The 24,970-nt window shown below is 42.1% G+C and overlaps 1 protein-coding gene across 1 annotated transcript in view; it reads right to left on the bottom strand.

Annotated features, from left to right (window-relative positions):
• The window catches only part of tyw1 (tRNA-yW synthesizing protein 1 homolog (S. cerevisiae)), a 74,093-nt gene that overhangs the window by 12,705 nt on the left and 36,418 nt on the right, over positions 1-24,970 (bottom strand). The window contains exons 12-14 of the mRNA XM_071522502.1: positions 23,036-23,213; positions 20,119-20,254; positions 11,348-11,458 (exon numbers count right to left, since the gene is read on the bottom strand). Of these exons, the coding sequence (XP_071378603.1) occupies positions 11,348-11,458; positions 20,119-20,254; positions 23,036-23,213 (425 nt within the window). The remainder of the gene's footprint in view (positions 1-11,347; positions 11,459-20,118; positions 20,255-23,035; positions 23,214-24,970) is intronic.

Genomic DNA, 24,970 nt, shown 5'->3' with positions numbered 1-24,970 from the left:
TTATTAAAGTTCAACTACAAAACATGAGATTAAAACCCCCAGCAGGACAAGCTGTGCATGAACAGAAGCTCCTGTAGAGCTGGACAGGTTACAGTCTGGACTCACCTGGTTCATCCGGCTTGTTTATTAGAAACAACTGAATAGAATAGTTGAACTGATTGGAATTCAACTGATTTAAATTTAGTTGTTACTGAATGTTTACTTAATATATTATGATATGATCACCAATAGCTCTTAGGCTATTGTTTTTGTGTGTTTTCCGTGAATGTCTATAATATTACCTGAATCGATACACTATATTGTTTTAACAATGTAGGTTTCTGTCCAGTCATGCTTATAAAACAGATTTGAGAGAGAGAAAAGAGAGAGAGAGAGCGAGAGAGAGAGAGAGAAAGAGAAAAAGAGAGCTAGAGAGAGAGAGACAGGGAGAGAGAGAGAGAGAGAGAGAGAGGGAGAGAGAGAAAGAGAGAGAGAGAGAGAGAGAGAGAGAGAAAGAGAAAGAGAAAGAGAGAGAGAGAGAGAATGACAAATATGGAAAATAAGGCCCAGGTTGAAAATAACCGTTATCTTTATACACACACACACACACACACACACACACACACACACACACACACACACACACACACACACACACACACACACACACACACACACACACACACACACACACACACACACACAGCCTGTGTGTGAGCGTACTGTAGCGGGGCCAAGGCAGCAGCTGTGCTACCAGGATTCTCTGATCTTTTGGCCAGGAACATTGTCTGATCCTCACCCAGGTAACTCATGGAGGAATCACAAGTGTGAGAGTGTGTGTGTGTGTGTGTGTGTGTGTGTGTGACCATGTGTGAGAGAGAAATGACGACTGTGAGTGTGTTAAAATTCAGTCAAGCACATTCCACTAACTTAAGCCTCACATCTCACATTCAAGCAAGTGGCTACTCTTAAGAAAAAGACAGATGGAAGAAATGTATCTTTTCTCCAAAATTAAGTTTCAACAAAATCATTGTTCATATTTATTTTAAAAAGATCATACAGTTCAAAGACAGTTTAACAAGCCTCAGGTGGATGTTGTTGGATGCTTTCCCAATGCAGCGTTCTGATTTAAAAGTGAAAAACTGACAAATGAGTTTGGCGGAGAAAGGCAGTCTCATTTGCCACAGTGATTTGCTGAAATTATTCTATTATATAACTATTCTATTCTATTGTATTCTATTATTTTGGTCATGTTATATCTCTGTTATTACACAGAGAAAATCACTGCAGGATAGCTGGAATTTGGTTGTGCAGGTTGGTCAGAGGTTGAGTCACTGAGTAGGAGGATTATCAAACTATCAATTTAATTATCCTTCACTGGGGTTTTATTATGCTGGGAAATTTTAAATACTTTTGACCATTGAATAAAGTGACAGGTCCACTGCAGGTGAAAATACAGTAACAAGTCTTCAATAAGAGCCAGACACATCAAGCCTTCACCAATCCCGCTGGCTGAGGCCAATTTACCAAGGACAATAAGGGGGATTTATACCCAAGAAAGAAGAAAAAAAGAACATTTACACCTTCTTTTGGGCTGTTTGATTGCCTTTCTTCACGGTGTGCTGCACAAGAAATACTTTCACACTCCATCTCTCTCCACCACCCGTGAGCTCGAGCTCTTCGTCTTCTGCGCCTGTCGGTTTCCAGAGCGCCGTTCACATCTATCTGAGCCTGTCTATTCATTTGTGAACTACACCCGGGTTTTCTCCCAGTAATTCGACAGCATACGTCCTGTGGTACGGCCGCTTGTGAATTCGCCCCCGCAGAGAAAGCGCAACACAAACAGAGAGTGAACTGTGTCCTTATGGGGTTGAGTTGGGAGTGAGGGCGCGGCTGGAGGGCAAGGCAGGGCAGGGACGCGGGGCAGAATTGATGAGGAGCCTTGGTGTTATCAGCCTTGCCTGGAGGCCCGCTGAATAAAGATCGACTATCCAGGACTCCGTATAAATCACCAGGAATGGAGAGGGGGGGGCGGGGGCAGGAGGAGCGAGAGATAGGAGGAGATGAGAGAGGATAGATGAGATATAGTGAGAAAATGAATGTACTGTATCATTGAGGAAGATATGAGGGGAGGCTGGGAGAGAGAGAGAGAGAGAGAGAGAGAGATGAGGGGGGAAGAGTGAGAGCCCTTCACCTGTTCACAAATATTATACGTCTTTACGGCTGCAATGGAAATCATCAATGCTGATCCTCAAGGCTCCTTCTCTGCGTACAGCATATGGCTCGTGTGTGTTTGACCAAATTTATCTCTGTACATTTGCATCCTCTCTCTCTCTCTCTCTCTCTCTTTCTCTCTCTCTCTCTCTCTAGTGAGGTCGAGTGAGGACCCGGGGGGGCAGGGTTAGCGGTATTGACGCAGCGCTGAGATGATAAATCACACGCTGGACAACAATGGGACAGTGGATGGTAAATTGTGCGGGCAGAGCGTGTTGGACCATATTAGTGCTGCTTGATGGCCTAATAATTAATGTGTCAGTAACGAAGGTCTGGGTGCCGACAGCGGCCGAGACACACACACTCACACACACCACATCACGCTTATACATTCACACTCTGACGTTTGTTTTATCTGTATTGGTGTCTAGGGCTGCAACTAACGATTATTTGCATTATCCATTAATCTATTGAATATTTTTTCAATTCATTGATTAATTATTTAGTCTATAAATTGTCAAAAAATTATGACAAACGACCATCACAAGTTACCAGAGCCCAAAGTGATTCTTAAAATTGCTTACTTAGACAATCAGCCAAAAAAATCTCCAAAGTACTCATTTTACGATATGAAACTGAGAAAAGCAAGTAAATCTAAGCATTTGATAATGTAACAAATGCAAATGTTTGGTATTTTTACTAAAATAAATGACTAAAACAATGATTCAATTACCAGAATTATAATAATAAATTTTCTGTTGATTGACTAATCGATTAATCTTTTCAATTAATCGTGTCCTTTCTTTTCAGTGAAGCACTTTGCGCAAAACTCATTTTTTAAAAGTACAAATGCATGCACAAAACATACACGCACATATGTGTATACACAGCTGGAAACCAAAATTGATTGAACATATTAAAAACCCAATACTGATGCCTACACATGAAACTGACCCCACCCTTAAGATGGGAAGACAATCAAGGCCACTGTGGACAAAACACAATCAAACCCTCCAGCCGATCCACATACCTGATGCTTATCCCCCCCATCAGTCAGCGATGAGGGCTAATTTGAGAGCCGGCTCGGCCCGCTCCATCATACTGTCACCGGCCCATCCCGGGACACACTAATTACAGAGCTCATGATGTTTAAGTCGATATCTTGCCCAAAGCTCAGCAGCCTGAGGGGCTCAACAGCGATACGGCAGCAACAGAGATAAGAGGGGCAGAAGAGATAATAGAGAGAGGGGGAGGAGGAGAGAGAAAGAGATGAAAGCTCACCCCCGATAGTGACCCTTCACCTGTGCCAGGAAGATGGGTTAAATAATTGAGTGTCAGGGGAGAGGCGGTTTCACTTTGATTTTCACTGGTCTGATGGTCAGAACTCTTTGAGAAAATGAAATACTGAATCCAATTAATAAACTTTGAGAGATTAATCTTTAACTACTGTAGATGTGACAACGGATTACCTGACCTGGATACTGGGATGAAGTCAGGCCGAAACTGGCCCTCATATCTGAGAATGAAGCACCGCTGTCACAAGTACCATTGACTGTAATGTGTGTGTGTGAAGTTCAGTTTTATGTGTGTGTGCTGCCCTTCATCTAAATCCCCTCCAGTGCACAGTAAGCATGTCAAGGGTCGACATGTTTCTCCTTTGTTCTTTGCGCTCTTCCTCTTTGTGTGTTAAAAGGAAGCCACACATGCACAAAGTGAGGAATGACAGCCGAGTGAATTCATATTAACATCTGATCTCCTGAGTAAAGTCTGTGTGTTCCCGCACACGGCCACATCTGACGGGTATCTCAGACTGCCTGACCAATCCCAGCGCTCCCTGCTCTCTCGTTACTGTTGTGCTCTCTGTGATATAATGAAATGCCATGTAGTGATGGATCAATACACACTCCTCCTACAGGAGATCTTTAACAGAGAAGCCAGCCCAGCCTCAGGGGAAAGCTTAGAGACGGAAGTGTGTGTTTTTTCTCCCATTAAACACATCATAAACGCAAGGCTTGCTTTAAGCAAGTTTTAATTACTTAAGTAGCTGTATAACACTGCATATAAGTAGACGACATTAGTTTAATGTATACATATAAGAAAGAGAGGAGAGAAGAGAGAGTATGAGAGAGGACTGGGGATCCTTTAATTGCCACACAGCTGGTCCAAGTCGTTTCAGTGCAGATGGCAAAAAATTGCTCTGACATTTACAACACATAACAAACTTTAGTGCAGACAGAGAGAGAGAGAGAGAGAGAGAGAGGAGAGAGGAGAGAGGAGAGAGGGAGAGAGAGAGAGAGAGAGAGGGAGAGAGAGAGAGAGAGGGAGAGAGAGAGAGAGAGAGAGAGATGAGAGTTGGGCTTGGCTGCTTAACTGCTTAATTTGCTAAACAATTAATCGTTTTAGTCATTTATCGAGTACAATTACCAAACATTTGCTGGTTACAGCATCACAAATGCTCAGATTTGCTTCTTTTTCTCCGTTTCATATCATTATAAAACTAATACTTTGTTTTTTTTGGCAGCTGGTCAGACTAATTAAGCAATTTTAAGAATCACTTTGGGCTCTGGAAACTGGTGATGGGCATTTGTCATTATTTCTGACATTTCATAGACTAAATGACTAATCTAAAAAATAATCAATAGATTGATCGATAATAAATTGTTAGTTGCAACCCTGACAGAGACACAACAATATATAGACACAGTTAGGTACAGATGGGCACACATACAAAAAAACAAACAGAGAAAGGGAAGGGTGGCAACTAACAGAATGAGGGAGAAAGTAATTGAGATGACAAGAGTTTGAAAGTTAAGAAACTTTCAAAGTTAAAAAACTTTAAAGAGAGTGAAAAGAGAAAGTGGAAGTTTTGAGGGTTAACTTGGGTGGATTCCTCTGTATGCTCGCTGTGTGAGTCTGATGTCCATGGGTTGCTCTGTGTGTGTGTGTGTGTGCGCGCTTGTATCCATCCTATGGCAGGATGTAAAGACTGACAACTCAGTGAGCCTGGCTCCTATCTGCTGCCCCCTAGCAGCAAGTGGATGAACTACAGCTCACAGACAGGCAGAATTAGCAACAACAAACTACAGAAGTTTGACATCTAAGATATCAAACTACTGTAGTTTGATTAGCTATTTATAGCTAGCCTAAAGCTAACTAGCTACCGTTTATTAGCTAAGCTTATAAACTGTTGTTGACATTGTAAAACAATTCATTATTTAACCTTAACCTTGTTTTGCTAATAGCTAAATAGTTGTTACATAGCCTCAACTGAGTCTGTGCTGTAATGCCACAGTGGCCAGTCTCAGTAGATAAATACATAGCCTGCTTCGGTTTACAACATTATAGCTAGTCCTGTAATAGTTCTCTACAGATAAAGGATCTGTATCTGGCCAGGTGGGAAGAAGGTGAAGCATCATTATAACACCGTCTGGTGTTATATTGAGTGTTTTACATGTGACAGCATTGGCTGTTATATTACGCTGTCACACTTAAATTAAGTGTAACAGCGTTGGTTTTGAGGCCTGAGAGGTCCATTGATCATATTTGTGGTGTGTGTGATTGTGAGGAGTGTGTTCAATCTTCTTGGAGAGAGAAAGAGAGAGAGAGAGAAAGTTGAATTCAGTTACACACACCAAACTACAGAAGTTCAATATCTTAGATATTAGTCGCATACAAAATGTAATAAAACTGTCCAATACCATGTCTCCAGAAACCTACTGTACCATTTCACCAAGGTTTCTCCAACCCAATGTTAGCAGCACAATACACAGAAGGAGAGAACAGTGCCAGTAAATCAAACTCACCTCCAACTAGCCCCGCCCACCTGAGCTCCACTGTTTTACAACTGACAGAGAGAAAAATGAGCGTCACAGTGGGGTTACTGTTCGATGTTACTTTGATAAAAAAACAACAACAAAAAAGCTCAAACACTATTCTTCATTTTGATGATTTGATAACAAAAAAATGATTGGCCACTAGGTACATGGACCCTGTCCAGGGTGTCTCTCTGCCTTCTGCTAATAAACGTTTGTTCCCAGTACTGCAAGAGTTGCTGGAATATATTCTTCATTGTTTTCCTGCCTTTAGCCCAGTGCATGCTGGGATAAGCTCCAGCCCCCCATGACCCTGAATAGGAACACACGTGTAAAAGAAAATGAATGAATGAATGAATGATACAAAATATTCGATCTTTTAGTTGGGTTTTCAATAGTCGCATAGCAACAGCAGCAGCTAGGACCGGTGCTTTTACATGCCTCTGTTTACCGCTGCTAGGCATAAAACGGGGTGCCCAGTGGAGACGGGGGCGACAGTCCCCCACACCCGGCCAGCGGTGGATGTAAGAGGGCGAAAGCTGTTGCCAGGCAGTGCAGGAATGACGTGTGCTCCTGCTTTTGAATGAGTGTGTGTGTGGTGAAGGACTGGGAGCTGGGGGCTCAGAGTGGGGAGAGGTGTTTCATGAATGTTCACACCGGTTGTGACCGAGATATCTCACCTGTTCCTTTGCCTTTCTAAGGGAACGCTGGGCATTAGGGAAGCATGCAGTGGGACAGGGGGAGGCCGGACAAACGGGCAGAGTACCTGTTCAAACCCAATTAGCTCGCCCCCCTGGAGCGGAATGAAAATAGAATACAACAGAATTTTCTGCTTGACTTCAAAGGTTGGGGCTCTCTCTCTAATCTCTGCAATCTGAGGTGGAGACAATTAATTGTGTTGGCCTAATTTTTACAGAGTTTGGGCGCGGTTTAAAGCGAACTGAGAATAAACTGCACTGGATAGCAATTTCAAGTATAGTTTTTACAGTGAGGAAGCAGAATGCAAAATCAAAACAAAGAATAAAAGTTACCAGTTAGACCATTTCCCCTCGAGTGCAGTGATTCATGTTCAAAAGCATCATAAATTAGCAGGGGTGAATATGTGAGTATAATAATAATAAAGCACAACAGCCTTCTTGACAAAGTTACAAAGTGCTGTAAAAGAAAAGGAACAAAACAAACACATCAACATACTGTACCAACAGCTATAAGGGAAGAAATGCACTGCTGACTCCCTTAATGCCCGCAGCTCATTTAGGCCAACTCAGCATAATTCAGAAACCATTTTGTATTCCCCACAAACAAATTAACAATACTGCTGCAGCATGATGGGAGCTGTAACAGAGAACAGATAAAAACACAGAAATCAATAGACGACCATCAAACCAGGCAGAGGGGAACATATTTTCCATTAGTTTCACATATCAAGCTACTACATTAACCAATTTTATGTGTTTTCGGAATATCTATTTCATAAAAGACGTGTATTGGTTAATAAGCTGTAGAAATGCACATTTGCCAACACATGAGGAGAAAATAGGTCTGCCATCGGCAGTGACATGAATGTGTGGGCAAAGTAGGCTGACAAATTCCAAAGGAGCAGAAGTTAAAAAAGTAATGCAAGAAATAAGAGCACAAAGCACTTCATTATAAATTATATTATAAATTATATTGTACAAAAAACAATTGAAATATCACTGAGATCAAAGTTCAAGCTTTGCGGTCCAGTAAAGTTCGATAGGTAGAGCATGGCACTAACATTACCAAGGTTAGGGACTCATTTACCACCTTGGACACCCATGACAGAAATGGTACTATAAGGGACTTTGGCTAAAGGCAGTCACAAAATACCATATGCTACGTTAGGTCAAGCTCAATGTCCACTTTGATGAACTGACCAACTGCACTACTCCACCCCCATGATGACATACAAGCCCTTGACTTGTCTTTAATACCACTGCTACTCCTGCAACTACTACTACTGCTGTCAATACAACAATGACTACTACTACTGTCATTACGACTACTACTGTCACTATGACGACAACTACTACTACTGTCATTACGACTACTACTGTCACTATGACGACAACTACTACTACTACTGTCATTACAGCTACTACTACCACTATGACGACGGCTACTACTACTATCATGACTGAAACTACTACTACTGTCACTATGATGACGACTACTGCCACTATTTACGACAACTACTACTATTATCATTACTGAAACTACTACTACTGTCACTAGTACTACTACTACTGTCATTACCGCTACTACTACTACTGCTACTACTGTCACTAGTACTACTACTGTCATTACTACTACTACTACTGTCACTACTACTGTCACTAGTACTACTACTACTGTCATTACTGCTACTACTACTGTCACTACTACTGTCATTACTGCTACTACTACTACTACTGCTACTACTGTCACTAGTACTACTACTACTGTTATTACTGCTACTACTACTGTCACTACTACTGTCATTACTATTACTACTACTGTCACTACTGCTACTACTGTTACTAGTACTACTACTACTGTCATTACTGCTACTACTACTGTCACTACTACTGTCATTACTGCTACTACTACTACTGCTACTACTATCACTAGTACTACTACTACTGTTATTACTGCTACTACTACTGTCACTACTTCTACTACTGTCACTACTACTGTCATTACTGCTACTACTACTGCTGTCACTATGACTATTATGACTAAGTACTTTACTTATAAATAAGTAAACTGTATTTATATAGCACCTTTCTAAACTGTGGTTACAAGGTGTTTCACAATGGGATACTAGAACAGTGGTTCTCAACGTGGGGTCCGGGGACCACCAGGGGTCCTTGAGGGGATTTCAGGGGGTCCCTATTATTTAAGTTAACACAATAGTTTCCCTGTTATCTCTCTACCTTCAATACACATAGTCATGGAATTCTGGACAAAATCATATCTAATAAAAAAAAATATTCTCAGATTTGGGTCCGAGAGACAAAATCTCATCAAATGGGGGCCCAAGGCTCTAATGTGGACTAAACTAGGGGTCCATGATATGAAAAAGGTTGAGAATCACTGTACTAGAAGAACACAAAACAGTTAAATAGTAAAACGTGAATAGCAATATAGTAAAACAAAAAAAATAGTAAATATAATAAAACAAGGAGAATATATAGTACAAGAAATAACACGTCAGACACTACTAGTACTGTCATTACTGCTACTAATAGACTACTACTACTACTACTACTCCTGCTGCTGCCACATAACTGACTGCCATTATTACTATTATCAAAGCCGGAAGCGATGCACTGAAAAATGACTGCAGTCTCTGGCGAGTTTGTCACTAAGACAACCATAGCTTGCAGGGCCACAAGGTGCCTCCTCCCATCCCATTAATACCATATCTGCCTAATTACCGGGGCCGGCTAGATGTGGTAAACAACCCACCGATAAAGTGAATTATCCCGCTCATCTAGGGACATCTACAGAGGCAAAATGCTGGCTACATAAATCGGAGGAGGGTGTTATCGTTTAAACAGCGGCGCCGGCGTTTGACAGCATAACTGGAGATGTCATTAAGAGGCCATCCCAGCCAGTCATTCATTCAGATCACTGTCTTTTTATCTGTCAGTACATTTCTGTTTGAGTGCCAGCATGTCAGACCCAGTCCAGAGTCTTTAAACGTTGTTGAAAGGAAGAGAGATGGGCAGAGGAAAGAAAAACAGATCAGTGAGATTTAAACTCAAAGTGAAGAAATGGCGAAATGAAAGTAGCTCCTGTCAGCTCGCATCGGTACTTTTGGATGCGTTGCCATAATCTAGTGCAGCGTAATTAGGAATGTTTCTCAGATCTTTTTAATACAACCATTATTTAGATTTATTCAGCCATTATTCAACTAACCATTAGTTTGAGAAGATAATGACTCTTCCGCCACAAAGCTGAATGGACGGGCTTGGGCAGATGAATGGGAGTTGTGAATTGGCCAGTCAAAACTAATCCACTGACAAACTCGCAAACTAAATCAGTCACAAACTAAATCAGTCGCAAACTAAATCAGTCACAAACTAAGACACTCAGAAACTCACAAGCACTCACAAACTAGTTGAATCACTCACTGATAAAGTCAATCATTCATAAAGTCAAACAAATTAAATCGCACCCTCACTTGCACAGAGACAGTTGAAGGGCACAGCGGTGCTTTAATAATGTATGGTTCAAATAAAAAAGGTACTCTTTGGAATCTGGGGAAAAAGGAATCATGAGATTTGCTGAGATTTGTTGTGGCTTTTTACCTTTTAAATAAAATATTAAAAACTAGAGACCGCGGAGGCACGACTTAGAAAGAAAGATAAGTGTATGAATATCAGATTGTTTGTGATTCAACCCTTTCCCTTGATGTACAAGTTGGTGGAATAGAATGCAAAGAAGACATGCCAGGGAAGATGTTGATGATTAGTTTTGAAATATTTAGGTACCACTGGGGTTGTCGAACCAATTCAACACAAGCTCTCCCCATTAAATTGTCATTTAAGCCAGCTTGTTCCCTTTCAGCCTGGGAGTACGAGGAGAGTGTATTTCTGAGGCATTGTCGCTGTTATATAATGTCATTACTTGGTAGACTTCTGTTAAGGAATGGGCGGATGATACATCTGTGGAAGGAGATATCACGCGCTACGGTTTCCTCTAGAATGAATGAACTGCCGAAAAAATCCGGTGGTGGTGGCCGGTGCTGTTGGCTCATTTGCTCTCAGCAAACACATTAACGAGGAGCAAATGAGATGAGCTTGGCCATTAGGAGGCTTAACTTCAGACGCACATCAGGGCTCAGCGCGGACGAGTAAAGGGAAGAGAGAGAGAGGGAGGAGAAAGAGAGGAAGAGCGAGGACAAAGAGAATAAGTACATAGTAATAATTACTAATAAGTAGGGATGGGACAATATGCTTATCTCATGATACGATTCAATACGCGATATGAGGTTCACGATTTGATACAACCATGATACAATGTAACAAATAAAAGTTCAGTGACAAAGTCTGACTGTGCAGAATTAATTTATTTCAGAGCCACAAATCCTTCTAGCGATGCCACTGACTTGCTAGAATGTAAACAACAATTTAAAAATGTGCCAATAATACAATTTGGATGGAGAGCTTCTTAAAAACAGAATAAAAAGTAGTTAATATCGCGATTCACTTTTCTGGCCCACGGTCACATTTTTGTATTGCGATATATTGAATTTCGCTACATCATCCCATCCCTAATGAAATGAGACGGCGAGAACACACGCAGAGGAAAAAGCGCGTGCTGATGAACCCTACCTTGACCTCGATGAAGTCCGGCTGGCCCATGGCAATGAGCTCCGAGTAAGCCTGCAGCTCCTCCACGTTCCAGGCCTTCACTAGCGTCAGTCTGTACACCGTCCTCTGCCTCTGGATGGACGGATGGATAGAGGTGGGGAGGTGGAGGAGTATGAGAGACATGAGAGGGGGGGGAGAGGAGCAAGGAATGGAAAGGGAAATTAAGGAGAAAGAGAGATGAGACATCAAGGGAGAAGGAGGAATAGGAGTAGGGAGCAGAGTGGAGTGTGGAGAAAGGGGGAAATGAGTAGAGGAGAGGAATAGAGGCAGAGTGGGAAGAAAAGATAAGACATATAAAGTTGTTAATATGCATTCCAGGTCAAACCCAAGTACAGCCGTTAAGCTATTCTCGAACCTCAAGGCCCGACAGCAAAACACTCCACTCCTTGAAAAGCAAACGGATCATGTTTGGCATTTCATTAGATGTTATGACGGTGGCATTCACCATGTTCATGTGCATTGCCTCGGTACATTTCACCATGCCAGAGACAAAGGGGTAAAATTGTAGCTGTGACACATTTCTTGCCATCATGACAAGATGTCAAGATGCCACTTAGCTGTGACAGAAAGAGAGAGAGAGAGACGCCACAGCTGCTCGCTCAGCATCAGAACAAGAGCTGAAAAACCCGTTCAAATTCAAAATTCAATTCGAATTCCTTTATTGTCATTGCACAGAGTACAACTAAATTGAGTGGCAATCCTGACGGTGCATTCACACATAGCAAACAGCAATTTAAAATAGAAGAGTTCAAGCTAAACTAATTAAGAGTGCTAAATATATAAATAAAATATAAAATGTATATGTTTCTGTAACCTATAAAACAATAAGATATAAAACAATACAGTACGGTATTTTGATATTAGCAGCTGAGATATTGCACTTCAGGATATTGCACATTTGCTGAATTGCAGTGGCCCTATGTGCAAGTAGTGCAGTTGGGAATATATACATACAAAGGTGCAGTTAAAATTTTAACATCTGTGCAGTGTTCTATAAATGTAACTGCAAGTACTGTAGTACTGATGGTCACACCGGTCCCAAACAGTCGGTGTCAGTGTTTGGCAGTGTTCACAAAAAACCCATCTGACATACAAGACCTCATTGCTTTTATTTTTTCCGACCTTTCCTCTTAATATGATTCTTTTTTCCAAGAACCCACTTCAGGGCCAATCAAGCGTAGTCTGATTTTATTTTTTATTCATATTGCTTAATTCCCCTCAGAGGCCACAAGCGTTTGGAGTTTTACTGCTAACAGAAATAAATAGCTAACTCGTCATAATAGTGGCGAATAATAAAAGAGCACTTTTGATCCCAATGTTAAAAACATTTTGAGCACAACTGATATCACTGTTGCAGATATGCCAAAATGTTGATCAATGTCAGAGAAAATATTGTATTGAATATTTTTATAATGAAACAACATGTGTCTCCCAGAGGTGACACAGCAGCTCCCAGATGTCAAACACCTACATTAACTCTGGGACATGACACAGTTGTTTAGGGAAGGTTCACATGTTCGATAATGCTTTAACAACTGCTGAGTTGCAGCAAAAGCGCATATGTGTTCAGTTAACTTTCCCTAGGTAAATAAAAAAACAGTCCAGTGCTGTAGAATCAGGCCATTGTCTGTGTAGCAGGGGCAGAGGATTATTGACCATGTGACTGAGAGGAAGAAAGAAGAGGAAAGGCAAGACGAGGAGATGAAAGGAGAGCAGAGGTGAGGACAGAGGACATGAGGAATGGATATTAGGAGGAAACAAGTAAATGACAATGGGAGAGGAGAGGAGAGTGCACTCTTTCTCTCTTTCTCCCTCTGACTGGAAGGTTATCTATAGACCAGGTCCTTTCAGCCCAGTAGGGAAGAGGATAATTGGCCAGTGGAGGCAGGGGGGTGAGGTATTTCAAGCCGCCTCTATTCCAAATCCGACAGCGAGGCACAACTCTATCAATCCCCCAGCGCACCGACATGGAGGCCAGGTGGAGAAGAGGAGGAGAGCTGTCAAAAGGGGAGCGGAGAGGGTCAGGGTGGAGGCAGAGCCCACCATGAAAGGGAGCCTTAGGAATATGAGCAAGGAGGGGGGTGATGGGAACAACACACAAAGGGAGAGAGAGAGGGAGAGAGAGAGAGAGAGAGAGAGAGAGAGAGAGAGAGAGAGAGAGAGAGAGAGAGAGAGAGAGAGAGAGAGAGAGAGAGAGAGAGAGAGAGGGGTATAGAGAGAGGGGTTTGGCTGGCTCAAAGTTACTGCTTGTGTAACGGTTTATTTTTGGGAACTGGGAAGGCGAACAGAGACATACCATTGGCACAGTTAGGCGTACACACATGGGCAGAAACACAAGCACATGCACAACCCCCTGGGGCAAAGATGATCACATTAACCCATAATGCAAAATGACCATCTATGTGCAAATGTCTCTGGTTTGGCGGTGAGAGTTACACCTGTTTTGTCATAAAAATAACACTAGAATAGAATATATTATACATAATCAGTCTCTGACCCTGCATGCCTAAATCCCTCCGGTTGCCTGAAATTGGCTTTTCAGTGATGTAGGGGATATTTTGGGGTGTATGCCATTTGCTGTGTGTGTGTGTGTCGTGTGGGCGTGGCCAGCGGTGGGCCGGGTTGTAGCTATCAAGGTGAGGCTAGAGGCCACAGCACAGGGAAGTCACAGCAACAACAACAGTGGTGAAAAGCAGTAAGAAAAGAAAGTACAGTGAATTAAACGTGCGGCAGATAAGACCCGTTCAAAAACACGGGTCAACATCAGCATTACCTTTTTCTAAAATTGCTGATTTCCTGCATTTGCCGTTTGCTTCTTCAGCGCATGTTGTGGCTTTACGGAAGTTGTGGATTTATGAATCACCTCAGCCTCAGGCTACTGTAGATGTTGTTTCAGGGTAGACGGCTCATCAAGATGAGTGACAAGAAGTTGGGGCTAGGACTTGACTAATTGAGGGGGAGGAGGGCGGGACTAACAGTACACTTCGCCGACTCAAGGCGATGCATATTTTAGATTTAAGCTTCACAACATTGACCGCTCAGGAGATTTGAGTCCTTGGAAAAGCTAAAGGCAATCATTATATAACTGCAGCGCTCTCTACTTCATTTTAATTGTCCTTGAATTTGCCAAGGCCCACATTTCCCACCATACTGCTACGATAATCATAACCGTTTCCTATTTACCTCGATCTCAATCTTTATACCACACCATGCATATCCATCACCATATAACCTGACTACAGTGTGATGCACAATAGGCCACAGTGAGGTTTGGTGCGTTAGCAGGAAGACCAAAGGAGAAAGAGGTCACATCTTGCTGGCCGCTATATTGAGCAACTGTCCCATTGAAGGATGGAAGGCCAAATCTGTCAGTGTAATCGTGTAACTGCGGGATATATCCATTGTGAAAACCCTCTACCTGAAATCCACCAGTCAATAGTTCAAAAACACAAATGATTTAATCTATAAAAAGTATAAAACTTTATATAGAAAAAAATAGTAACCTATAATGTACTTTCATGCCAGCACTCCTTTTGTGAGAGAAGATTTCACAATTTCCGAATGGTCAATACCTCATTTTGAAATCAAACTTTTCTTTTTTTGTGAAGAGCTTTGTATGGCATTTCTGCTTTATTGGGTAGTCCAGCAGAGAGTGGCAGGAAGGGGAAAGAAAAAGGAAGAGGGGAACGTACGGGCACCTCAACTCTGTGACAAGCTGCCTCAGGAAATACAATATCAGAACTACAAAAAAAAACAAAAAATAGTTACCTAATTATAAAACAGAAGCTGATTTTTAGAAGTTTGTTATATGCAATATATATGATTAGTGAGATTTGTGTTCCTTCTATCTTGTAGCACTTTTCTAAGAATTGTGACTATTATTATTATTATTATTATGATATGGATCTGGTGTCAAATTCAAACTCAAAATCTCTAACATGTCTTATGCACCTGAGACTGCTGAGCCACCAGGAAACGCTGATATCATTAGACATTTTTTGACAAGTAGAAAAGTGATTCTTCAGACTGATGGCTCCTCTGATTGTCAGACTGTGAAGCAGTATTCAAAATAATGAGATTGCAGGGAGCAGGCAGTGAATGTGCCGGAAGGCAGAAATGTCACACTCGGGTCCAACAGGACTTTGCTAGCACTCTGTCACCCATTTGGCCTCAACTGAACTCCGGTTGGATCTTTGGTCACTTGGGGAGAGGGAAACCAGTGATAATGGTTTTGACAAATTGCCAACATCCTGCATTACATAGCTTTGATGTACGCAGGTTTTTTGGATGTAGCTTGTTCAGATGAGTTCAGATGGAGAACTCTGCAGAGTCTCTCTCTTAAGCAATTAATTGCAGCCTCTGCGATTTGGAAATTGCAGAAGTTCATATTGTGATTTCCATTTTTTTTAGATTAATTGTTCAGCTCTACACCCCACCCCAAAATAAGTCCTTACATCACAACATAATCATCCAAATATGACATGCAAGCAGATCGGGACCAGTAAAATGTGGTAATGACTGGACTCGCCATGCCAATTTTTTTCCCCACTCTCACTGCTACATAACGATATTAGAGGGGATATTAATATGTATTCAGTTGAAGACAATAAAGCCCGGTGCAGACCAGATTCAAGCAGTGTATCTGTGGGCAGCAGGGCGGCCAAGTGGCTGGAGAGACTATTCTGTATCCATCATGTCACAGGTTCGATCCCTGCAGCAGCCAATGTGTCCATCAACAGCCATGAGTCCTGTCAAAGTGGCCCTGAACAACACATACAGTAGATCCCCTGTGCCAGTTTACTAAACACTATCATGCAACTACATTTCAGTAATTGTAATTTCATTATTGTACCTGCTTAAAATGAATTTTCATGAGGTGAGGTTTTGATATAAGCTCATCTTGGGCTTTTTACCTCACCTGCACATGGACATTTCTTTCTCATTTCCTTCTCTGGTAATTCTCTAAATGTATTTTTATTTATTTATTTAATATGTGTATATAAACTAAATTAAACTAAACCAAACCTACCTACTCATCCGATGCAAGCCACTCTGGATGGGAATTTCAGCTAAAAGCCTAAATGCCAAATTGACCAGATATCACTTGCACTGTGTGAATTATGCACCACAAGAAAGTGTCTTCTACATGTATAATAACTACACAGAATACGCTTGGTATAGTATAAAAGAATGAGTAATATTTCAGCGTGGGTTGGCCATTCATGCATAGCAGATAAGACCAGTCACCTCACATGATATTTGCTTGTCTGCACTTGGCGAAAAGGGTGACCTAAAGGCAATTAGAGTGCAATGATCTATCAGCAGTGATTTACCTCCAGCCATTCAATGGCTAACACCTCAGGCTGAGTGGTAATGAATTTGTCCATTGTTTACTAAAGCATTAGACAAGAGGAAGCAGACCGATTACAGATCGCTGTAATACAGGCTCCCTCTGAAAGACTTCACAGCCCACATCTTTTTCAAGGTCGTTACGCCCGATGCGCCTGAGTGCTGTTTTTTTTTTTTTTCCTCCTCACTTTGGCTTTCTAGGAAACAGGCCGGCGCAGAGAATCGATTTACACACACGGCCCGCCGGCGAGATGCAGGCTGTGATAATGTACATTCCCTCCGCTCACAAGATGATGAAAAGGCCTTCAAGGTTAATGGCTGTACTGTTTTTAACAACTGCGGGGGCAACTGTGGTCACAGATCACAGAATTAATAGAAACACACACCTGTAGATGTTTTCATTCTTATGGTAGGGAGGGAAAGAGTTCATAGGAAACAAAGAACTGATCGTCTGAGTTGAAGTGAGCTTTACCAACTTCAAAAATGAAATGCCAAAACCTGGAATATATGGATGTAAACATGTTAAGACGCAACCTTAATTGATGTTGTACTAATTTTCCATACGTGACTGCTAAAATTATACGTTTAGTAACTGTACCTGTAACAAAGTGTTATCATAAATATATATACGTGCCGAGCTGAGTTTTGTTAAGTTTTGGTTTTCATGTCAATTTTTTTCTATTCTCATTTTATTTTGTCCCATTTATGTTTACATGTACATTTTTGCTTGTAACATGCACTTGTGTGTTCTGTAAAGTTTAAAGTGAAAAGTCAATAAACATATCTATAAAAGAAAGCCAAAATATTACAAGTATGAAAGGAATCGATAAAAGAAAATACAAAAAAGCGAGCTGTACCATCACCTGACATCACCTTTTTTCCCCCACCTTAAGTGAGGTGTTGAAGGCTTTAAATGTTCTCTTTTATTTATTTACCATCTTACTGTTGGCATCCACAAGAATTTGGTAAATACAGAGGACGTCTCAATCTGTGGTTTCAGAGAGGACTCAGGCCTGCAGCTTTCGCCAGCTGCTCTGATTCACTCGAAAAGAAAAAAAAAAAAAAACTAAAGATGAGTCTGCACAGGAGGCGAGGAATCTGGCAGATCCAAGAGTCTGACTGTAAGTTGGACATGAAAGGAATTATGGGGAATGGAGAACACTTCTGTTAAACATCGCCTCGACAGCGTGTTTTGATTCACATTTTTCCAAGAAATCAACTTGTGCTGTCAAGATATTTGGGCACTGGAGAGCTTCAGTAAATGTTCACGGCAGGGCGAGACTCAACTGTTTTAACGGTGGAGTGTACTAAAGACAGATTCTCCTCTGTTCAAGGGTGTAATATTGAGCAAAAACACTGGCTGGCAGAAACCCACAAATCTAGGGTTGAATAAAAAGAAAAACAAATGAAATCACAATATCGGAAACTCCCTCGCCTGCACATCAACCACCATATCAGACACAATCTTTGGTAACACTTCCCTTTATTCCTTCCTATATTACTTTATACCTTATTCCAGTGTATTAACCTATGTATTAACCTATGGAAAATATTGTAAGTCCACAACATAACTGTGTAGATACTTGAAACTCTCATTAATACATAATGTACTTATAATGATGTAACAAACCATTCAAATGTCTTCAGTAAAACAGAGTAATTACACTGTTGTAAGTACATTGTGTATTAGGGAGGGGTTCATGAAGCATCTACACAGTGTACTTGCGTTACTTTTCCATAGGTTAATACACTGGAATATGGCCATTGTAAAGTAAAGTGTTACTGAATCTTATATTCAAACCAAGTGAGTCCTCAGCATCAGCCTTTGACAAAAACAGACCAAACAGTGGCAAAAACACGAACACATAGAAAGGCCACAAAACATCAATATGTTCTTTCCAGTTATGGTTAATAAGAGGAAAAGTCCTGGGACCTCGGCCTTGGTTTCTCAGTCAATGCCTCTGAAAAGTCCCTAACATAAAAGAAATCACATTGTTGTTTCCACCGCCTCCCATCAGCCGACACACAAAACCCATTATCATAAATGTCAGCTTTCACATCAGGCGTCAGGTAAATTATCATAATAAGAATTCCTATTGTGGTTTTATTTGTCTATTCCACAACAGATGTGACCCCAGTGCTGCTTTGATGTGTGAGGTATGAAGACATATAAACATCTCAAGCACCACATCTCTCCTCACGATATATCAAGATACACAATGAGCAGGTGAATACCAATGTGGATTGAGACAAAGATGCAGCAGGGAGCATTCCCCTCGTCCCAGTTTGACGTAAAGCGAATGACACATCTGACAGAAGGAAGGTGAGGAGTGGGTTTCCTGCACCGCCTTTGGAAAGGAAAACTCCCAGGATGCTATGCGGCGCCTCAGTGGATGTAACAGACGCGATAAGCTGTCATTCTTATCCATGTCTCTGGTTTTTAACTCTTACTTATCAACACGGGTGATGTTGAAAATGTAAGATCTCCTCCTCAAACTGACACTTTTCACCGATCATGCTGCCATCACGCTGTTAGACCCATTTCCTTTTGGACAAAATGACTGCAATTTTGAAATATTTTGATTCCCCCGGTAAAAAACACTGCAAGTCGAGTTTTCCTTGCAGACATGCTGACATTGAAGAGAACCTGGACAGTGAAACTATAATAAGAAAAGACCCAATAATAGAATTAATTCAAGCAATGAAGCGGGCCAAAATCCTGCAGAGATTATCAGTTCTAAACTTAATTACAGACTGAAAAAATAAAATGCAAATAATTAGACTGTAATTTGTGTGCTTGTGGTGCACAGCAAATTACAGTAGAATTACAAAGATGGGATAATCAAACAGTTTGATCCATCTTGAGGTAATGACAAGCTACAGCGACTCCCCTTAGGGAGAACACGATGGTGAGCGGTCTGTGGGCACAATAATAATCACAGCTTCCTATTTACAATGATGTTTATGTTTCTATGAATATACAGTCTGTAACAGTAACTTAACCCCAACTGAGGAAATCAATTATAGCTAGTTGGCAACACAGTGTGAAAGTGCCAATTATCATCACAGGTGTTCCTGACTGTGCTCAGTAGCTAGGTGGGAAAAAAAAAGCTCTCAGATAAATCTTTCACACTATCAGTTCTTCTTTCTCTGTGAATATCAATATCTGGTCTTTGGCACTTTTCCAAGACTGTCATGCAAGATCACAGGGAAACAAATTTGTCGACATTTTTAGCTTGAGTTGCGGCACCTTTGGGAGCTGCAGTAGTTGTTGAGGGAGGGCAGAGGGTTTCTTATTCACTTTCCCCGCCCAGATATTCCCACCTGGTCCAGGATTCAAACCCCCCTCCCTGACCTCCTGGCTAAAACAGTGACAGGCTCACCTTCTCGCCCAGGGCCTTGAGGCTGTCCAGGAAGCGCGGCCAGAAGTCCCTGAAAAGCGGCCGGTCAATCTTCTTCAGGCTGTCTTTGGTGCTGGCGTCCACGCTCACATACAGCTGGGTGACCGGCACCAGGCTCCTGGAGACCACAGAAAATACAGAGAACGGAGGAGATGAAGAGAGATCCAACAGAACAGCATCACAGCTTGAGAAAGAAAGAGAAAAAAGAGAATCTGACAAAGAGAGACAGAGGGAAATAAGGAGCGGTTAGATGAGAACAAAAGGGAAACAGAAAACGATGCCTCTTTATTTTTTTCCTTACGTCTGAGTCTGCCCCAATACAATTAAACCTCAACATATTTCTAAGAAAATATAAGCGGATTTCTGCCAGCTCTTAGAGGCAGGCAGTCATACTCCTTCAGTCAGAGACAAGACAGAAACATTTTGGCTGTATATACATGTTGCTCAGTTCCGTTCAGTATGACTTTCTTCTCCCTGAAGACCGAGTAATTACACAGAGCGTCTTCATTCAATAACATACATGCAATGACATGAAATGAAACACTCCATGTACTTGTGCTAAAAGCAGTATATTCATTGCACATGGCAGATGAAGGGAAAATGAGGGGGCGAAGAAGGAAGAAGCTGTGAAAACGAAGCTAAAGAGAGCTTCTCATCAATACTGAATAAGGGAAGACATGAATTTTATTTGGATGTAGCTGCTGCACTCTGGCACAATCTGTAAGAGCAGGAGGATGCACAAGAGTAGTAAACAGAAGCGGGAAAAGTGTAAAAGATTCAGAGGACCCAAACAAGAGAAGCGCTAACCTTTCATGTGTCTTTGGATGGGAGATCAAAATATTTGCTGTGCGAGAGCGGCAATTATGTGAAGGGACAGAAATAACCAATTAGCCAAATAAGCAACTAGAGAGAAAGTCAGCGAATTTAGCTCTTTGTACCTCACCCTGCGCAAATCACACACACACACACACACACACACACACACACACACACACACACACACACAAACTCCCTAATCAAAGTAATGTTGGAATGGAGACTCAATAAAGTGCGACAGCTCGTCTCCAGCTGGGTGGCTCTGGCAGGCGGGGTTTGAGAATGATTGATGGCTGCTGTCCTCACCTTCAGCCTGTTCCAACAGGTCGGACACCATAAGTCAGGTTATGACGGGCAAGGTGGCCACAGATACAGCGACACAGTGGGTAAAGATTACCCAGCATGACAAGCTGCCAGGCATCAGGACGGACTGACGTGTTTGGATTGGAGGTCAAAGGGCATGGTGAGTGAGGAAGCCAAGGTAAACGTCAGAGCATGGAAACTCGACAACCTCTTCAATCTAGATGGCTGGCAACTCTGCACTTCGATGAGATCCATCATGACAATCTATAACTTGTGCAACGGAAACTAGATTTTTAGGGTTGTAATTTTGTTTGTGACCCGACTGTGCTCATATTTTTACTACTTGATATTTATGTCGAGCTCGGGCAACAAACAAACTTTTTTTCTAAACTTTTTTTATTTCAAAAAGTCACACTTCCAGCCTTTTAACAGCCAAATAATTGTTTTTAGAATATAAAGGAACCTCTGCTAAAGTGGCTGGTAGAGGAGATAAACTTAGCAGCCACAGCCAAAACTTGGCTGCTGTTAATTTCCCACCCTGTGTGGAAGAAAACGCTTGGTTCAATAAAAGGATATTTCACGAGATTTCAGTCTGTAACTGTCTGCTGTAAAGGAAGCATTACCTTGAGAAGCCTTAGCCCTGAATTGGCAAGTTCGCCGTTCGAATTTATTCGAAACATAAATTCAATGTGGGCATTGTGTTAGCTTGCACTATCAATAATACAGTGGATGTCTGCTTTAACATGATCAATCTAATGCCGGTTTTACTTAAAGCGACGCATGGCAATGTTACCCTGAAAACATTTGTGGCAAGTCCTTTTTCCACTTCACGCACTACAGTTTTAAAGGAGAAATGGACTGTTTCACAAAGTGATGTTTGAGAGGTTTTCTGCTACAGTGTTGGCTTGACAGAGCGCTCAGCAGAGCAGTGAGTAACGGCGCTCTGAGGTCACAACAGTGTCTTTCTTCCTCAGACGTGAAACCTTTCTTTCTCACAGTGTTGCTCGCAGCCCCCTCTGCCTCTACAAAGTAAAGTGTATGTGTGTGTGTGTGTGTGTTTGTATGGTGTAGCCTATATCTGTGCACATAAGGCCATCTGAGGTAACAATGCCTTTTATGTATTTTTCATACAGCTAACAGTAGGTGCATAAAGGCACTTGCCTCGAGGAACCGTGCCTGTACTGAACAACTCACTCAAAAGACAGAAAGGTTGATGCAGAAACTGGTGAAAGGAAACTATACAGCTGGGTTATGATTTGCAATGCCGTCTTCCAGATTAGATCCTATTGGGCAATGTCCAACTCAGATCAGGCCCTACTTACAATTTACAAATTCAACATTTTAGCTGATGCGTTTATCCAGAGCAACTTACAATGAGTGAGCAGGTAAGGGTTCAGTGTCTTGCTCTAGAAAGGACACACAACATTGGTAACTCCATTCTATTTAAGGGACAGTCTCTCTAACCACTAGGAGACCCTGCTGCCCCCGACATTCCAGTTCATCTTCCCAGGCTTCAAAGAGAAGAGCTGGAGGGGGTTTGATACAGACGGATACAGAGCCAATACAGATAGGCTGAAGTGGATATTTCTGAGAGAGAAAGAGAGAGAGGGCTAGAGAGAGACAGAGACAGAGATAGGCAGACAGTCAGACAGAGAGAGAGAGAGAGAGAGAGAGACCCGTCCCCTGTGCGCGTGTGTATATCCCTCCTCAATAAAACACACACGCACACACACACACACATACAAAAATACACAACCGTGCAGCTCGGTTTTGCCCCCACCTGATTTCCTGGGGGAACTGTGCATTGGTGACCAGGAAGCTGGAGATGCGGTGTGTGTGGAGGAGGCGGAGGAAGGTGTTGATTTCGGGGTACATGATTGGCTCTCCCACCAGCGAGAGGGCGCAGTGCTTGACCGCCAAGCCCTCCTCATACCGCTCGGGTTTCACTCCAGGCACACCTGCAGGGATAGGGGGTCAAAGGTTGAATTAAAAGGTAAATTTGAAGCAGATTCCACCATCGATCATTTGGACTTAATCAATGTCTTCCAAGAATAGAATGATGGGGTTTACATGTGGAGTCAAAGTGTTGTCATTGCAAAGGGTTTATGAAAGCCATGAGGAAAAAAAAACTGCATAAGGTCAAGCTTTGAAGTGAGGTCAAGCTGAGTAATAACGTACAACCAAACCGGCACAAGAGAGAGAGAGAGAGACGTGTTGCACATGAAAGATGAGGGGAGGAGAGGAGAATGAGAGGTGTATAGGAGAGGAGAGGAGAGGAGAGGAGAGGAGAGGAAACAGGAGAGGGAGAGGAGGGGAGAGGAGAGGAAACAGGAGAGGAAACAGGAGAGGGAGAGGAGGGGAGAGGAGAGGAAACAGGAGAGGAGAGGAGAGGAGAGGAGAGAAGAGGAAACAGGAGAGGAAAGGAGAGGAGAGGAAACAGGAGAGGAAATAGGAGAGGAGAGGAGAGGAAATGGGAGAGGAGAAGAGAGGAAACAGGAGAGGAGAGGAGAAGAGAGGAGAGGAGGAGAGGAAACGGGAGAGGAGAGGAGAGGAGAGGAGAGGAGAGGAGAGGAGAGGAGAGGAGAGGAGAGGAGAGGAGAGGAGAGGAGAGGAGAGGAGAGGAGAGAAGAGGAAGAATGAGACAAAAAAGACCTGCTGGAATAGTCTCAGAAAGCTGTGCTTTGGGAGTTTGGCCTGCTGCCCAGTCCATCTCTCTTTCATTCCCTCCCTCTCTCTCTCTCTCTCTTTCTTTCCACTGGGTGGTCTTGGTCTCTCCAGCTCCCACTGTTCAGTGGATCTACTGGCAGGGACTACAGGGTGCTGTTAAAATGTGCTTATCATCAAGTACATATGTGATGGGTGTGTAGAAGGGCAAAGGGTTCCCAAGGAGGCAAAACACTACAAAAAGAAGAGGGGAACCACTTCTAAAGAAAAAAAGGGAACTATTTATTCAAGCTAACAGTTGAATAGAAAAACAAGAAGGCACTCAGAGAGTACAAAACCCAGCCAACGCTGAACAATTCTCCAACAATTCTTGCTGTTACACCCAAAGACATCATTCCTATCACTTAGACCTGCAATAACCAATACCAGACCTTATAACCAATCCTGAAACTAATGTGTGCTATGCGGAGATTTCATTGAGACATAATGATATAAACCAAAATCCACACAGCAGCCAGCTGTGTTGTTGTTTTCACCTCTTTTCTAAAGCTTACAAATTCTGCTCCAGAACGAAGCTCCTCGGTCCATTCAGTAGCTTTTAATTTTTTTTTTTAAACTAGCTTGTCTCCTCCCTCGCTGTTTAAACGCGGTCTTCACCCCCTCCCATTCCTGAAAAGTTCCTCATAATGGTGGAATTGATAAAGCAAGCGAGTAAACTTAGTAAACTAGAAAATTTGCTACCTACCTCTTCACTTGTCATTGTGGGACACCAATTAGCATTTAACGGAAGAAAGTTCTGGCAAAGCAAGACTGGTAGCCAGTGACACTTGTCCAGATATATGTATGTTAGCTTAGCTGTTAGCCTTTATGCACAGTGCTTTGCAATGTTTGACCTAGGTAGACCTACGTAGTGCAGTGGCTTTGCTGTGTGTTATTTACAAATGCGTTGTGGTTTCTGTCACCCTCTTGTGGTCAGAAAATTTCACTTATTGCAGCTTTAAATTTTAAATTAAATTGAATTTCTTGAACCAGAAAACAAACTCTTTGGATT

Source organism: Centroberyx affinis, unplaced genomic scaffold (assembly GCF_046629955.1).
Source record: "Centroberyx affinis isolate AG114_WGS23_722 - 3 ecotype Tasmania unplaced genomic scaffold, CSIRO-AGI_Caff_v1 ptg000097l_1, whole genome shotgun sequence".
Classification (NCBI taxonomy): domain Eukaryota; kingdom Metazoa; phylum Chordata; class Actinopteri; order Beryciformes; family Berycidae; genus Centroberyx; species Centroberyx affinis.
Note: the sequence above shows the minus strand (reverse complement) of the source record. Positions and strands in the feature narration are given on the sequence as shown.